The sequence below is a fragment of the Tyto alba genome, unplaced genomic scaffold (assembly GCF_018691265.1).
Source record: "Tyto alba isolate M040663 unplaced genomic scaffold, T.alba_DEE_v4.0 Super-Scaffold_13, whole genome shotgun sequence".
Classification (NCBI taxonomy): Eukaryota; Metazoa; Chordata; class Aves; order Strigiformes; family Tytonidae; genus Tyto; species Tyto alba.
In genome coordinates, this window is record NW_024881275.1 from 8,310,265 (window position 1) to 8,326,951 (window position 16,687).

Sequence of the window (16,687 nt, forward strand, 5' to 3'; positions counted from 1 at the left end):
CTAATATAGGTAACAATGCAGAAGGTGAAGGAGAGCTAGCACTACCAGATATCTGGGATTCCTCCAAAGGTGGAACAGCAGAATAGTGCTCAGAGGAGATACTAGAATTGGGGACACAACCAGTTGGATTCATCATCCTTTCAAATGCCTGTGCTAAAAAAAAATGTGGTTAGTTTTTAAGATCTCACAATTGATTAAAGTTCATTTGTAGTGCAGTATTATGGGTGGATATTTTTGGAAGAGCAGGGCACAATTTGTGAACTACTTATGAAAAATTAACACGCAAGCTATTGTACAGAAGAAAATTTAGATTTCTTAATTTTTTACCTGGACATTTGCCTAATTCACTCCTAACATAGAAACAGAACTGCTTGTATATCTTGCTACTGTTAGAGTGACTACATTGAACCATAAGATACCTGTACCTTGGTGCAAATACATATATCACATTTATCAAGTCAAATTCCAGTCAGGTGGCATATTAAAAAGCTGGTATATTTTCAATTTAACTGTTACTTAAGTATTTATTAATAGAACCTCACTTTTTTTCTCCTGATGTTTCCATAAGCATCCGTACTTAGCTTTCGGATAGGAAAAGGTTATCTTATGATTCAATTACTGTAGTACCGTTAAGCTGTTTGTAAAAACATTAGGACAGAAAGCTACATAAAATGGGCAAATAACATGTGAGAACAAGAAAGGGTATGGCCTTTAAACACATAGAAGGCTACTGTGGAGGGAGGATCACTCCTGCTAGACTCCTGCCACATGACCCAATAGCATAACTTTATACTATGGAGTTCAAACCTACTTTTTTTTTTTTAATAAAAAAATAACCAGCTCACTACTCAATGTTTAAAATAACTGAAATCCAACTAAGAGTACAATTATCTTTTCCCTCCATCTCAGAAATAGAAAAACACAAACCAATTAAAATACTGAAGCTCCCCCAAAAGAACAAAGATTAAAGAGATGCTAGCTGGCCCTACCGTACTTTAATTATTACTGCAATTACTAAAAAAACACTTTTTACCTTTATTAATATCATCATAACAGCCAGTACAGACTCTTGCTTCCTTCTCCATGTATTGTAGTTTACATTTTCTTTTACAACAGCCACCACAAAAAACCTGAAACAGAAAAAGACTGAATTAAATGTTATAGACAAGATCCCAGTATCTCCTGAATTCAGTTGGTATTATTATTTACTGCTTTTACTAAAACAGATTGCATTATATAAAGCATGCATATACATTTTTGGAACTAGGGAAAGAGAAAAGCAGCTTTAGTAAATGTATCTTACAATACATTTATACTGTTTGATGAGAAGGGGAAGTACTAGACTAAAAAGGGTTTTATTACAAAGGCTTTTATAGTATCCAAATCTGGGTCCCCAGCACAAGACAGACATGGACCTGTTAGAGTGGGTTCAGAGGCAGGCCACAAAAATGGTCAGAGGGCTGGAGCATCCCTCCCATGAAGAAAGGCTGAAAGTTGTTCAGTCTGGAGAAGAGAAAGCTCCAGGCAGACCTTTCTGTGGCTTTTCAATATATACAGGGCACTAAGACAGATGGAGAGTGACTTTCTATCAGGGCCTGTAGTGACATGACAAGTGACAACAGTTTTAAACTGAAAGATGGTAGATTTTCATTGCACAGAAGGAAGAAATTTTTTTACAACGAGGGTGGTGAGACACAGGAACTGGTTGCCCAGTGAAGTTGGCAATATCTCATCACTGGAAGTGTTCAAGGTCAGGTTGACAGCGCTCTGAGCAACCTGATCTAATGCAAGATGTCCCTGCCCACAGCAGGAAGGTTTGACTAGATGATTTTTAAAGGTCTCTTCCAAACCAAACCATTCTATGATGCTACGATTAAGAATCTCAAAAGCGCCACAATTTGGGCCAAACTACAAAGTCTATCAAGTCTGCTTTTGTTAAGGGTTTCTTCCTATTCCGTTGCTCAGAACTGCACCACTAACCTATCCATACCAATGGCTTTTGAAATTTGTCAGGTATGTCTGTTGGACCAATCCTTAGGTGTCTACAAACCAACCCTCCGCACATGGCCAGAAATGTCCACATTACACAGCTTGGCACTCAGCTCTTGACACTACTCCCTCAGATTCAGCTATGAAATAGAGCAGCACCTAAAATTTCCTGCTGTGAGCAGATCTAATAAGGCCAGGTACTCGCTAAATAGCTTAAATTGGATTTTTTACATTTTTTTTTTTTTTCCTAAGATCATAGCTGGAAGCAGCTGGTATACAACTGCACAGCAATTAGAAAACTCCTTCCAAGAAATACACTTATTTGATTCTAAACCCTCTGCAGCCTGTATTCAAGCCTGTATTTTAATCTCTCATGAAGAAACCTTCATGGAAAAAAAAAATCTAAAACCCACAATACATACACAACAAAGAACAGCAACAAGTGATATTATATTAAAATGCTTATCAGAAGTGATGAGAATTCCAGATTGCACGACATGTTCCCAAAATCACTCTTACTTCTGCTAACCCCATAACTATTTCACATTAAACAACAGTGATACAAACCGAACCACAGAATTGCGTCAGATTCGCTTTACTGCTTTAGTATTATCTCTGACAATAACTGTTGGAATCTCCCATTAGGATTCAGGTAATGGTTAAAATGATCTAGTCTCATACCAGCTACGAATCATTCCTTATCCACTGATCTTGCAGCACAGTGCACTGCACCAAGTCTCTCCACAAGTGTTATCAGTTTGTCATGAAATCCCAAGCTGCTTCTTCTACCTCAGACAACTACCTAGGCCAGAGCTCACTCCTTCCCAAGCTATTTACTAATGGTTCGGGAACAATGTTAGTCAAGCAGGTTCCCCAACTCTGTCAGAAAGAATAAGCATAGTTGCTATCACGTTACTAGTTACCTTCAGTGAAGTATTTTAAATGCTTGCTGAAGACTGCTTTGAAAGAACAAAGTATGTTGTTCTACTCCAACAGGATATATATATCCTGTCTGCTTTTAAGCAGAGGTGAGGAAAGGTGCATCTCTAGCCTGGACTACACCTGCACAATCCCATTGAAACAATTATGTCTCTAGTAAAGCTGTTTTCTACAAGAGTTCCTATAAATATCCGGTGCTTTTCTCACTTTTCCCTTAAGTTTTTTCAAGGGTGATTTGTAAGTTTTCAAATAATCCCACTATTTTTACCTATATGCAGACTCTAGAGTCAGTATTGGCCTGTTATGTTTTAAACCCTGATTGCAGCCAAACACCACATGGCCACTCACTCACCTTCCCCTGCCCCAGAGGATGGGGGAGAGAATTGGAGGGGTAAAGGTAAGGAGACTCATAGGTTGAGATAAGAAAAATTTAATAATTGAAATAGAATAAAAATAATTATACTAGGACAATATACAAACAAGAAATAGACAATGAAATTACCACCCACCTGCCGATGCCCAGCCTGTTCCTGGCTAGTTATCCCTGAGGAGAGAAGATTCCCAAACCAAAATCCTGGAAGAGAGCCCTACCAACTTCCCAGCCAACCCTCATCTATATACTGAGCATGGCACTGTATGATATGGTATATTCCATTGGCCAACTTGGGTCTGTTGCTCTGGCTGTGCTCCCTCCCAGCTTCTTGTACACCTGCACACTAGCAGGACATGGGAAGCTGAAAGTCCTTGATTTCTTAGCAACAAGTAAAAACATAAATATATTATCAACATTGCTCCTATACCAAAACACATACTGAATCCAAAGCACAGCGCTGTCCTAGCTATTAAGTAAAATTAGCTTTCTCCCAGTGAAAACCAGGACATGGCCTTTAAAAAACGTATCTTTTGAAACCTTGGTCTGAAAGAAGCCTTGTACTGCTGATCAGAGTCAAGTAACTGGAATGAACGTAAAGTCTTGTGATACTTCTAATTATCTCCAGGAAAAAAAAAAAGTGAATTAAGGGGAAAAAACAAAACCAAAACCAAACAGTAGTGACATAGGAAAGAAAAAAAATTATTATAAATGAGCTCCTTTAAGTAGGAAAAATTACTATAAAAACAGTAATACTTGATTGGTGTAATATGAGCTCACAAAAAGGAACTATTCCAACTGCTTCTACATTAGTGTCACAGGTAATTTACCTCAACTGAAAGTGCACATGCTCAGTAAAGATGCTTAGAATGTAACTGGTTAAGATTAATTGCTAATCAGTTACAATCCACCTTAGGGTCAAACGTTTCATAATTAATATAAGTCTTTCCCAAAGTCTGCTTCTATGATGGAAAAATAAAATTATTTTTTTAAAAAACAAAGGCTAAGCAGTAGAATCCTTCGCAATTGGTATTCTCCTCTTACACCTGGTACCACTGGGACCCACAACAGAGGAGATAGCTTAATTCTAATGCACAGGAGACAAAAGGTGAACACAAACTAAGGGATAGGAAATGTAACAGGGGAAAGGAGATGAAGATGAGGCTGCTATGCAAATTAATTGATTCTGGTTGAGCTAGAAAGAGAAAGGGTACCACAAAAAGAGAGACAAACACCTAAATAAAGAAATTAAAGTTGTTTGGGCCTTACAAGTGCTGCAGATGGAAGAGAAAGCAGGGACCGCTAACCTCACACTTTCCACTGCACAGAAGACAGAATTTGCAACTGTTGGCATTTTCATTGATAAAAAAAGCTGTAGGACCACATGGAAACTATACTATTGTCATCCAGAATAGTCCACAGAAGACAACTGTGAATTCCTACCAGTTTCTCCTTATGTCCGAGTGGTTGAAACCACAACCCACAAACAGGTTCACAAGGAATGTTTTGGGTTTTTTTAAAGACAAAAACGCCTTACAAGGCAAAGAGTTAAGCTATTGCACATTCAGAAAAGTTATGAGAGTTACAACTGCATAGCACTCCAGTATCCGTAAAGTTTATCTAAACTTTATTGCCTTCACTTGTTCTCTCAATGAAGATGCATTGTGATGGTCCCTCCAATTACACCAGTCCGCCAAAAACCCCTCTGTTAACACACAGGTTTACCATCATCAGCTGTTAGGGTTGCTAAGCCAGACTGTGTAGTGAAGGGTGCTTTTATCCTCATCTCTAGATAAGGTACAAGAAATTTCACTGTGATTGTAAACAGGAACTTGAAGTCAGTCAGTCTTATGACCAAACGAAACCCACTCAGAACTGTGTACAAAACTTCAATAGGATATTCTGTTAAATTATTAAATTCAATGACTTTAAGTTGTCACCGAGTTCTTCACTTTTTTGGCACCCAAATTCAGGCCCACATTTTAGTTCACACTTACTGCAGTTGAAGTAAATGAGTACTGTGGTTTGAATACACAGTTCTAGAAGAAGCATCATGGGAAAAAGTTACCAAGCTTCTCCAGATGCCTCTCAACAGTGGGGATGCAAAAAGTTAGTAAGTAATTTTTGCTTTAATTTCATTAGCATTGTTAGTATTTCCATTTATACACTAGTACAAGTGTAAGCCACAGCAGGTCACAAGAGAATTCTGGGTTAAGAATAAACTTTGACTCTTTATTCACTGCAGACCACCACAGGCTGAAAAAATTCTACAGATTACTTGCTCAGATGGTGAATACCATTCATCCCACAAAAGTAGCATACTTTTCTCCCGAGATGACCCCCCTGGAAAATTATACATCTAGACACAGGGAGACAGATTTAGGCTACAAATACTTTGCACTGGTACTGCTGTTACAGCTCCTGAAAGAATGCAATCCTTCCAGATTCATGGACAGTGTTTTACATCTAATATAACCACTTACCTGAATTCCAGTATCATCACCACCTCAGTTTTTTAAGCTTAAATACTTAAGCTTAACTTAAAAGCTGAGTAAAACGCTGATTCACTATGATGAAGTAGTCCACTGTCTCATCTTCCTCATTCTATGCAACGCACATTAGTCTAGCCAGTATTGGAAAATAAAATAAGAACATTCTCCATACCTTCCCTTAATTATTTTCACAAAAAAAGGTCAAACGTTTCATAATTAATATAAGTCTTTTCCAAAGTCTGCTTCTATGATGGAAAAATAAAATTATGTTTTTAAAAAACAAAATACTTTGAGCCTAGAAAAATTCTGGCAGTATTCTTTCTCTTCTATACTTTGGTTATCCTCAAATCAGAATTAACTTGCTTTCAGTAAAATAGGACCTCTCTCTAATAACTTACCTTTCCACATGCACGACAGTGGTGTCTTCTTTTTGTAAACGTGAACTTGACTTGGCATTTCATGCAGTTGGGTGCCTCTGAATCAGGAACCCACACCGGCTGTTTCTGTGAGAGAGTTGTAGGTATTTTAAATGATTCTATGTTTTCAGATGTTTGATTTCCTCCAGCTTCGGAGCTGCTTTCCCCAGAGTGCGCAAGGTCAGAATTTTTACTAACATTTATGCTGGTGCCTGAGGGTGTTGCTTCTAGGGTAACAGAACTCTCTTTATTGTTTTCTCTCTCAAGTACATCTGTTCTATTCAGTGGTCTCTGACCAGCAGATCCTTGGGAAAGGCCAAGCAACTGCTTCGGTCTTGCACCTTCAGTACAAACATTAGAAACTAGTGCTTCACTACCACTTTCAGTCACATCCTGAATACAAGACATACTCTCTTCTGTTGCAGATTCCGATTCATGGGCAGTAAGAGATATTTTACAGTTACTATTAATGTTCGTTATCTCCTCCAGTTTTGCTTGCATATGTTCTTCAGTAACCCCTGTGAAATCCAGGTTGTTCACATTTGTTAAATTCCCTTCATCTGTATCATCTTCCATTAAGTTACTATCATTGTCTGAAGGCTTCAACACATTGGACTGAAGACTTTGTCCATACAAGAAATCATCAAGCTCAGCATCACTTATTAGGGTATCACTTTTAATAATGTTCTCTTCGACAGTAAAGTAAGCCATATCTGAGCTCATAATTTCATTGTAATAAGAATCTATACCAACACCATATGGATCAGCTTCATATTCCAGAAAAGCAGAAGCAAAAGCTTTGATTTGCTGAGAATCACTGTCATCTGTTACATTCTCAGTATCATACTTCTCTCCATCTGTACTTTTTTCCACAGTGCTTTCAGCTATATATTCTTCCTGTTCACACAAGTCTGTGTTTTCAGAGGATTCCCTACTGGAGCGATCAGTTTTAGACTTTCCAGCATGAACAGTTAAAATATCACTAATAACCTCTGCCATTTCATTTTCAGGTAGAGCATTAACTTTCTCTTCTGTTACAACTAATGAACCACATATAGATACAGGAAGGGGAAGACATGACAGTGAGGTCTGGACATCCTCAACCGAAATACATGAAGTTGAAACACTGTTTAGTATTTCATTGCTGTTAAGCTCTTCGCTACCTACATCCTCGTCTGTGTTTTTCTTTTCCAATTCTACTTTAGCTCCTGTTTGACATGAGGAGTCTGGAAAAACACAATTTCCAGATAATGCTGCATGGCTTTTGTAAAACTGAGGCCTCTGTGGCAGATCTGAAGGCATGGATTCAACATTACTCTCATCTTTTGAGAGTATCTTTTCTATGGCATTTCTTCCATACATCTCTTTGCTTACTGCAGAGCATACACTTTCATCCTGTGGTTCACAAGGCAATTTTTCATACACTTTCTCATCTTTGGGACTGTACGCACTCAAATCCTGTGATGTTACAGGGACCTGTGCAGTATTACAGTGAGCAGTTTGTTCAAGCTGATCAAATACTTCACTGCACTTTACAGATTCTGTCCTGTGCTGGTCACCACATGGATCCGAGATCTTTGTTGTAGCGTAACTGTCTGATTTTAAAACTACTTGATTAATTTCCTCTGTTTTAAGATGTCGTGAATCTCGTGGCATCAAGTCCCCATCACTCTGCTCTGTACTTGAAACATCACTACAACCAGCTGAAGGGACACAAGTAGGAACATGTATGCGAGATATGCCAAAGCCAATCAAACCTTCACTGTACTGGCTTTCATCCGGCTGCAACTTCTGAGTATCTTCATGAGCTGCCACTGCATGGATTAAGTTACCTGTGTCATTAACAAGATCACACAGAGGTATACTACACCTTCCCAGGTCTGAAGACTGAATTTCATTTAAGGAACCACTGTCCACAGTGGACAAAAGATCAGGTCCAGCAACACTCTTCTCATTTTGTGGTGAGTAACTAAGAAATGCTTCACTTGTTTCAGTATGGCTAGCTAGAGAGATTTCTTCTGAGGAAGTGTAATTGTTAGCATCCTCTTGCAGTTTTGGTGTTGGGTATGCATGTTGTAAGCAATCCAGAACTGAAGAAAGCGAATGCTGTTTGGAGTCATATGGATTTTGAGGTGTTCTGTAGCAGTCATATTCATCTATTTTAAACAAAAATAGATCAAAAGCAAAGTTTATAAAACTGCTCTCTTTCTACAGTGTACTCCCTCTAAATCCCATCTATTCATCAATACACATTTTTATTTAGCATGTGTTACTTTCAGATCCCAGTAACAGTCATTTGACCAATATTATTATGCATCAAAACAAATCAGTGCAGTAACTAACCTGTATTCTGTTCGAATTCATCAAGTAGCTTGTCCAAGTCACAGACTGCAGCTTTAAAGTAGCTGTCCATTCTAATTACAGTTGTTGTGAAGCTTTAGCTTTCCTAAAGAGAAAAATACAGTATTTGATTCACAGCATTTTGCTGTTTACAAAGTTAAAGCGTTATTATTAGAAGGTAACTTCTATGAAGTATTTTTTTCTTTTTAATAACACTTTACTCTCTCTCCATGTAAACAAAATTTAAGCAAAAACAGGGCTGCAGACTGTCAACCTGTAAGTGCTCTGAACACACTCCACAGTATACTCAGTACATGACGCACAATACGCTCAAAACACCACCTTAAATCAGGAAATTGAGGCTGCCTTGTTAAAGCCAAATGCATTTGAAAGCACATACCACGGCATGATAATGTCAGGAAGTTCAAAACCAGAATGGATACTAGGATCTTCTAGTCTGACCCCCTAAAAATTTTATGTCATGCAGTTCACAGGCAAAAAACCAAAACAGGCCATCATTACCCCTGCAACACAAGTGAGCTGTTTAAATAAATGATGACTACATAATTGCAGACATTTCATGCTTTAAACTGCAGTAGAAAGCACAAAAAGTATCCTGTTGACAGAAGCACCAGCAAGAAAAGCACCTCCTTTAGTAGTTCAAACCTGACAAGCAGTTCAACACCGAGCATGTGAACATGACACTTAAACAGATTCTTAGTTCCCAAGCTATCCAACTAATCAATCTCAATTTAGTTTCAGTTGTGACCAAATGCTTCAGATAACAGTAAACACAGGCCAAAACCTAAAATATATCAGGACTATAAAGCAGATAACCACCTAAAGCACTGAAGTACCACAGTCAACACAGAGCCACAATGTGTTTAAGCAGGTTGAGGTCAGTACTCCCCCCTATGATGACCAGTGGGCTGCCTTCAAATCCCCCTCTTAAACCTTCCTCCAAGGCTAGGAAAAAAAAACTTGCAGAGTCTATCATGGTTTAACCCCAGCCAGCAGCTAAGCACCACGCAGCCGCTCACTCACTCCTCCCCTCTCCTGGTAGGATGGGAAGATGTGGGGAAAAAAAAAAAAAGGTAAAACTCACAGGTTGAGACACAAACAGTTTAATAACTAAAGTGAAACAGTACGAAAAGGAGGCCAACAAAAAAAAAAAGGTAAATAAAAGCCAAGAAAAGACAAGTGATGCCCAATGGAATTGCTCATCATTCACTGACCAATGCCCAAGCAGCGACCCCCCCAGCCAGCTCCCCCCAGTTTATATACTGGGCATGATATCCTGTGGTATGGAATATCCCTTTGTCTAGTTGGGGTCAGCTGTCCTTCCTGTGTACCTCCTCACTGGCACAGCACAGGAAACTGAGAAACCCTTAACCTAGGATAAGGGCTACTTAGCAACAACTAAAACAGTCTGTTATCAACATTATTCTCACACCAAATCCAAAACACAGCACTGTATCAGCTCTGAGGAAGAAAATTAACTCTGTCACAGCCAAAACCAGGACAATCTCTATTCTACTTAAAACACAAAACCCATTAACTAGCTTTCTCTGAGACCCAAACAATACTTTTTTTTTACATCCTTTTAGAGACTTACCAACTCATCAGAAAGCTATTTACTAATCACATTCCCTATTGCAAAACATCCCATTTCATTTGTTTAATTAAGGTTTCCAGCCACTCAATATTATCACTTTTTCATCACTCAAGCGCTTTCTAATTTCACATCTTTTTTATGTCTGGACATCCATATTGGCAATTACTTATAACATATAATCAAGATGTTATTTACACCTCCCTTAAGTAAACTGAAGGTGCTCTGATCCCTAAACCACATCTGTGGTGGCCTGCCCAGTTTCCCATCCACTCCTTTCAGTGAATGTAGTCTCTGCATTGGCTAACTTCACACCCTACCCCATTCAATGCACTCTGACCATCTAGTACTGTCTCTTCTCAAAGCTTAGAGCCCAAAGAAATACTTAAATCCTCTCATATCACTTACACCACACTGCATCTACTGATCTGGATACTATGTCTGTCTTACTCCACTGAGGTATAAAGTTTCCTCTCACTGAATTGTGCATTCACCCACCACCACATTAATGTGCATGTGACAAAAAAAACTTTAAGCTAATACATAGTTCAAATAGAGACTTGCAAAGCACAAGAAAGGTGAAACAAATAGTGTGCATCGTAACTTAATGAAGTATGTTGTGCCCACATACAAGCAAAAATAAATAATCTGAATATACCACTGTATAGACATCCATGGCCATGAATTAGTCACTCCAACTGTCTTCAGCATGCTGCACCGTAAGGCAAGTCTCACACAGCTATCTAATGAGCAAATATCAGCAAGTACATACTTAATGCCATTTCTCTCACTCATTTGAATACAGCTCTTGCCTGTAACAATCAACTCACTTCACAACCTCCTGGCAAGTGGGAGATTACAACTTGAAATGGAAGTTATTTCAGTTAAAAGCCGTCCAAGCTTAATAGCTTCTGGCAATTCATTAAGAAACATTAAAGTACAGATCCTATCTTTAATGCGTGTATTTCTGGACAGCAACAAAACTGACCATCAGTTTATCAGATAGCATAAACTAGAAATACTGAAGGATTATGAGGTAAACTGGGGAATGAAGAAATACATAATGCTGATTTTTATTCCCTGTAGGGATATATTCTACAACCTTACCACTCTAGTACAACTTAAGTTATAACTAATATGCAGACTAACAGCTGTGACCAAAAGGAGCAGTGGTCACAGGCCCCTCACCACTTTCCAGCCACACATTTCCCTTTCTTTGTACTGGTACCCACTCTTAGCCCACAGGAAGTCCAGTCAAAGAGCTACAAAAATAGAAAGCCGTGTACTTTACAGGGAGAACAAAATCAGGTTTTTTGCTTTCTCCACCAAAACAGGTCTCCAAAGTGAAACAAACACTTAACTTAGCACAAGGTCCTGGCACAGATCTGTAAATCTGGCTGCTTGACCCCTAATTATCTACATAAAACACTCTTTGCAGAGTTACAACCCTGCATGTTAAGCTCCCAATTCACCGCAAGCAGAATTTTGACTATTTTTTAAAAATCACCAATAACTTTTTTAAAAACCCCTAATTGTTAATGAAGGAAACAAACATCTGTCACCAATAAATTAGACTTAAAGATATCCTCTGAAACTAATTCTGTTCAGGTATCTTGATCACACCAGAAACTGTTATAAAAATTCTTTTGTATTTAGTTTTAGAGATTTACTTTCACAAATTACAGTGCTGAATTGAGCTAATTAGGTCCATCGTTTCGTTAAGACATCTGTCTACTGTACGAGTAAATTACAAGGCCTGATACCTAGAGAAGTGCTGTGGTGCTCACCTACTACTTCTTCAGCCTGAAATACACCGAAGAGGACATATTAATGGATAGACACAGGTCACACTGAACATTTTACACCATTACAGGTCCATCAATTCTCATCACACCATGATTCCTTATGTACAGCTCACTTCCTTAAGCAGCAGCTAAGTTCACTTGAAGAGTAGAACACACCGATCACAAGGATTACCAAGTACATTTGTTGGCAAAGAGCCTTTTTTGTTTCCTCAGTTAAGTCAGATCTTGGTTTTGTTGTCTGAGTGTTCTTCAGCTTCAAGACAGAATAACACCTTTTTCTGATGTATTACAGAAAAGCACACTAAGAGTTTAGCTAGAGAAATGGCAAGTATGTTTGGTACATTTCTAAACAAACTCACCTCAGCTCTCATCTTTCAAAGCTTGTACTTGTGCTCTAAGACCAGTGTTCTTTATTATCTCACTCAAGTTTATTTAGTGGAAAACTAACAACATTCAATTGCTATGCCAGGCAGTAGTCACCATGGTGAAGCCAGGAAGCTTGTACCTGGAACACTGGAGGTGAACAGTACTGAAGTGAGCTATTCTGTGGCCATCTCAGAAAGGATTCCAAACAGTTAATATTTAGGTCACGTTGAAAACTGGTCAAACACCCTTCTTTATGTTCTGAGGCATCCAATAGGCAAGCTTAAATGGAGCAAAAGAGAATAGTGAAGGTTTGCTTACATTATTTGTCCAGTCAGATGAGGCAAACTCCTGGATACTGCACTTTAAATTGCATAAAGACAGTATCTTAAGAAATGGAGGCAGTAATTCTATTACATAAAAATTGTTACCTAAGGGAAGCATATCAGAAGTGATCTAGATGACTGTGCAATGAGTGCAAGTGTGTCAGTGCATTTAAAAACACTTTATAGACCACTTATATACTTTATAAATCAATTCTAACAGGCACATATTCCAGAGTTTAAAACCAACATTACTCTAAGCAACTTCTCACACTTATTTAAAGGAGAAGATAACACAAGTCTAATAGGATAGAGAATGGCCAAGCTACAGTACAGATTGCCAAATTTTGTTTCAAATACAGTCTCCCTCAGAGGTAGTTAGTAGTTTTCAGTGGTGATAACTTGTAATATAAAATGGGTGAGTTAATTATTACCAGCTGACCAGTTTAATGTCTGATGACAAGCCGCCTTTTGGTGTTTAAGAATCCCTGAAAAAACACTCTGTAGTGTTTATATATACAGACATTATCAGATCTCCAGCTAGTCACAGCTAACTACCACTGCAGAATCCAGGCCTGCTTTCATACAGAGCATGCTAAAACAACACAAGATCAGGTTTAGAGATAAAGAAACACACATACACATATATGCACACAGGTCTTCACTCCAGAAACCTGACCACAGTAGCATCTTAATTTTAGGTTATGAGGAATGTCTTTTTGCTCACTGTAAAGTTACATTATTTCAACTCCACCATTGTGTTTAATCATTATATTTAGTCTGAGGAGAAAGCTGTATCAAAGCTCTTATCCTCACAACAGGATTTAAGTAGTTTTTTCCAGCTTACCACCCAGAAGCTACCATAACTAGAACAAAGCCTCAGACAGAAACACAACCATTAAGAACTATCTAAGTTCACAGTGTTACAGAAATGAAGTGCTGCATGAAGCACAGTATACCTCTTCCCCCTCCTTAAAGGTATTTAATTACCTTTCTCCTTCTCAACCCCCTCCAGTACTGCTACACCACACACCTACCCACAGGCTTGAGGCCCTACAGACAAAAAAAACAACCTGAAGGGTACAACTACACATAGAATTCATCAGCAATCAACTTAACATGGAAGTTCCTTACAACTGAGCAAATGCTTTGTGAGAAACTTAAATGTTGTCAAATAAAAACTAAAATTCTTGCTGAGCAAGACGATTCATTTTCTGACCCAAAACCTGCAGGGGCTGCTGACACTGCAAATTTACTAGCTGAATCAGGGGTTGAAGATACAGAATTACAGAAGTTTTCAGATGCATAAAGAAAAGCTTGTGTGGCACACAGCAAAAAAATAAACTACCTTAAAGAGCAACATTAGTTCAGCACAACTTCTTCAGAACAAAACTATCAACAGCATTATGGTATTATCACTAGCACCAGTCAGACAACTCTATCCCAACATCAACTTCAGCTTCCGAAGATTTTCTTTCATTCATCCACAGTGCTTTCTTACTGCTCTTCCGAACAGAAGGCTTTCTGAACATTCACACCACCAAGAAAAAAACAGCCAACAATTACTGATTTTCAGCAGTGCTCCAACACATCAGTAGTATCATCAGCAGTCAGGCCCACAGCTGAAGAATCCACTTGCTCAGCTGAAAGAACACATATTTCACATACTGCCCACAGTGCCACCATCATTAGTTTTATCAGCATCTATCACTCAGCATTAGAAAATGAGTCATGAGAACATGATTATTACATCAGGTCTGAAAGATTATTCCTCAGTGGAAACCAGTGTTCCCTCAATATTCCTATCTTCTCTGATTTACATTATTAATAACCAGATATTCATACTGGACAACCTCATGCTAACAGCATCTAGTACTAGCAGTCAACTGAATCTTTTTCTGTGCTCTACTAACTTCTTCAGAATGTACTAATAACCAGTTCTCTGCCACTATAGCTCATATTTAAATACAGACTGAGAACTTTTCCCAGCTTACCCAGAAGCATGTGTTAAAACACTTTATGCCTTTAAGTGTATGGTGCAAGCATGGCCATTATACTCTGTCCCCTACTGTTGATGTATGAATGAAGAGGCATTAACCAGATGATTTCTCAAGAAAACATTAACTAGGTAACTACCTTGAGAATGAATGAGAGAAAAACAGGATGAGCCCACCATTGTCCTTGAAATAATTAAGGAACTACTGAGCCACCAAGATAAAGGAGCTGCAAGTTAGCAACAAACCGTATCCAACAAGGCCTAAAGGACGAGATGTGTGTAACTACAGAACTGAGTCTGCGCAAAAGTAAGGGTCAACTAGTGAACACGGTGAAGAAGACTACGAGCCTTCATCAGAAGACCCCTGCCCACGACCACCAAGAGACACTGCGCAGGCATGATGGGGAGGGACTTGGGGCAGGGAATATGTTAATGATTTCTCAGAATTAATTGTAATATTCCCTCCCTATTCCCAGAATTATAATGCATATGTATTAGAACTGACGAATACGTAACTTTGGCATCATAAAAGGGGGCCACTTTTGGCTCCAGGGCATGCACGCTGTGGAGGAGCGATCCCCCGTGCATCCAGCACTGAATAAACATACCTACTTTATAACCTTACTGGTTGTAAAGTCGTCTTTCCGCTCGTCACTGTCTAAAATAAATGTAACAGAAGTAAGTAAAAACATCACTAATCTCTCTAAACCTCTAACCGCAATTAAACCACCTAAGCAATCTAACACACCATACAGGGCACGAACTGCTGTAAAAGTACTATGCAGTTAGCTGCTAGTGTGCCAGCAGCAAATTGTCGGCTAAAATCTGCAAGGGTTTGTTTTTGTTTCATTACCACCTTCTATTTCCAAAGAGTGCATTCGCTGACGCGACAGAGACCATAAAAGCCTTACTGTAACAAGTTTCTCTTACTAACGACTGCCTTCGCAGTTCTGAAGCAGGCCAACCCTCCTCCAGGACTGAAATACAACTTCCGAGCGGAACGCCTGCTTTCTGACGCTTTCCTCAGCCGAGATCGGCATCCCTGGCCGGATCAGGTAAGGCGGAGGCAGCTGGCGCCTACAGCCCCGAGCGACCGCAGCACGGGGAGCGCCAAGGCGAGGCCCCGTCAGGCGGGGGGGGGGCAGGGGGCACAGGCCGGCCAGAGCCGCGCCGAGCCCGCAGCGGCTCCTGCCGCCGCCCCGTGCGCCCCGCCAGGGAGGGCGGCCCGGGAGGCCGCGGCTGCGGGCAGGCCCTCCGCCGGCACAACACCCGCAACCGCTGTCGGGACGCGCGGAGTCTCGCCCTCCCCCCGCCGCCGCCGCCTCTCCCTCGGCGCCCCGGCCTCACCGCGGCTCCCGCCGGCTCCGCACCCGCGTCCTCACCCTCAGGCTACAGGGCAGCGCTGCCCTCCCGCGCCGCGCCGCGCCGCGCTCCGCCTGGGGTGGGCACCGACACCGCCCCCCCTGCCGCCAGCGCCGGCCGCTCCCCTCCCAGGCCGCCCCTCGCCCCGCTGGCGCCTGCGGGACGGCCAAGGCCGCGCCCCTTGTTTGTGCGACTGGCCGCTCCTCAGCGCATGCGCGAATACGCCCACTGCCCCCCCCCCCTCCCCGGGCCCCGCGCCTGCGCGGGGGCAGCGCTCCGCGTCTCAGGCTGACGGGGGGGCGGAGCCGGCGGCCTGACGTAAGCGCCCCGTGCGACTGACGCCGTGCCTCCACGCGCGCCGCCGCGCCCCCGCTCAACCCCTCCCCGTACCCGAGGCCGCGGGCGTGCGTGGCTCGTGCCGTCCTCCCTCCCCCCACCTCCCGCTGCCTTTTGTCGTGACATCACCCTCCGCGGTGACACGACTCTTACTCCGTCAGCTTCGTCACCAGGGAATGCGGCGTCAGCGAAGGGGGAGGCAAAAGCCAGGGTTCGGGCGACTGATGGCTGCCTCATACTGTTTGGAAGTTACTGTTGTAGTAATTAAATCTGGCTGTTTCACCAAAGCAGTAGTTACCACATAGTTTGGCCCACAGTGATGTAATCATAGGACGCTTTTAGGC

At 40.9% G+C, this 16,687-nt stretch overlaps 1 protein-coding gene across 4 annotated transcripts in view; it reads right to left on the reverse strand.

The window, feature by feature from the left end:
• Positions 1 to 16,191, reverse strand: part of ZFYVE16 (zinc finger FYVE-type containing 16) — a 34,132-nt gene extending 17,941 nt beyond the window's left edge. For 2 of the 4 annotated variants that reach the window (XR_004407449.2, XM_032995470.2), the window contains exons 1-5: positions 16,028 to 16,191; positions 8,550 to 8,652; positions 6,189 to 8,362; positions 1,034 to 1,130; positions 46 to 153 (exon numbers count right to left, since the gene is read on the reverse strand). Coding sequence is in view for 3 of the 4 variants with exons in the window: in XM_032995470.2 (XP_032851361.2) it covers positions 46 to 153; positions 1,034 to 1,130; positions 6,189 to 8,362; positions 8,550 to 8,619 (2,449 nt within the window). In the remaining variant the exon portion in view is untranslated. Of the gene's footprint in view, positions 1 to 45; positions 154 to 1,033; positions 1,131 to 6,188; positions 8,363 to 8,549; positions 8,658 to 15,992 lie in introns of all 4 variants that reach the window. The other 2 variants (XM_032995471.2, XM_032995472.2) reach the window with 2 other exon arrangements.
• Positions 16,192 to 16,687: the final 496 nt, after the last annotated feature.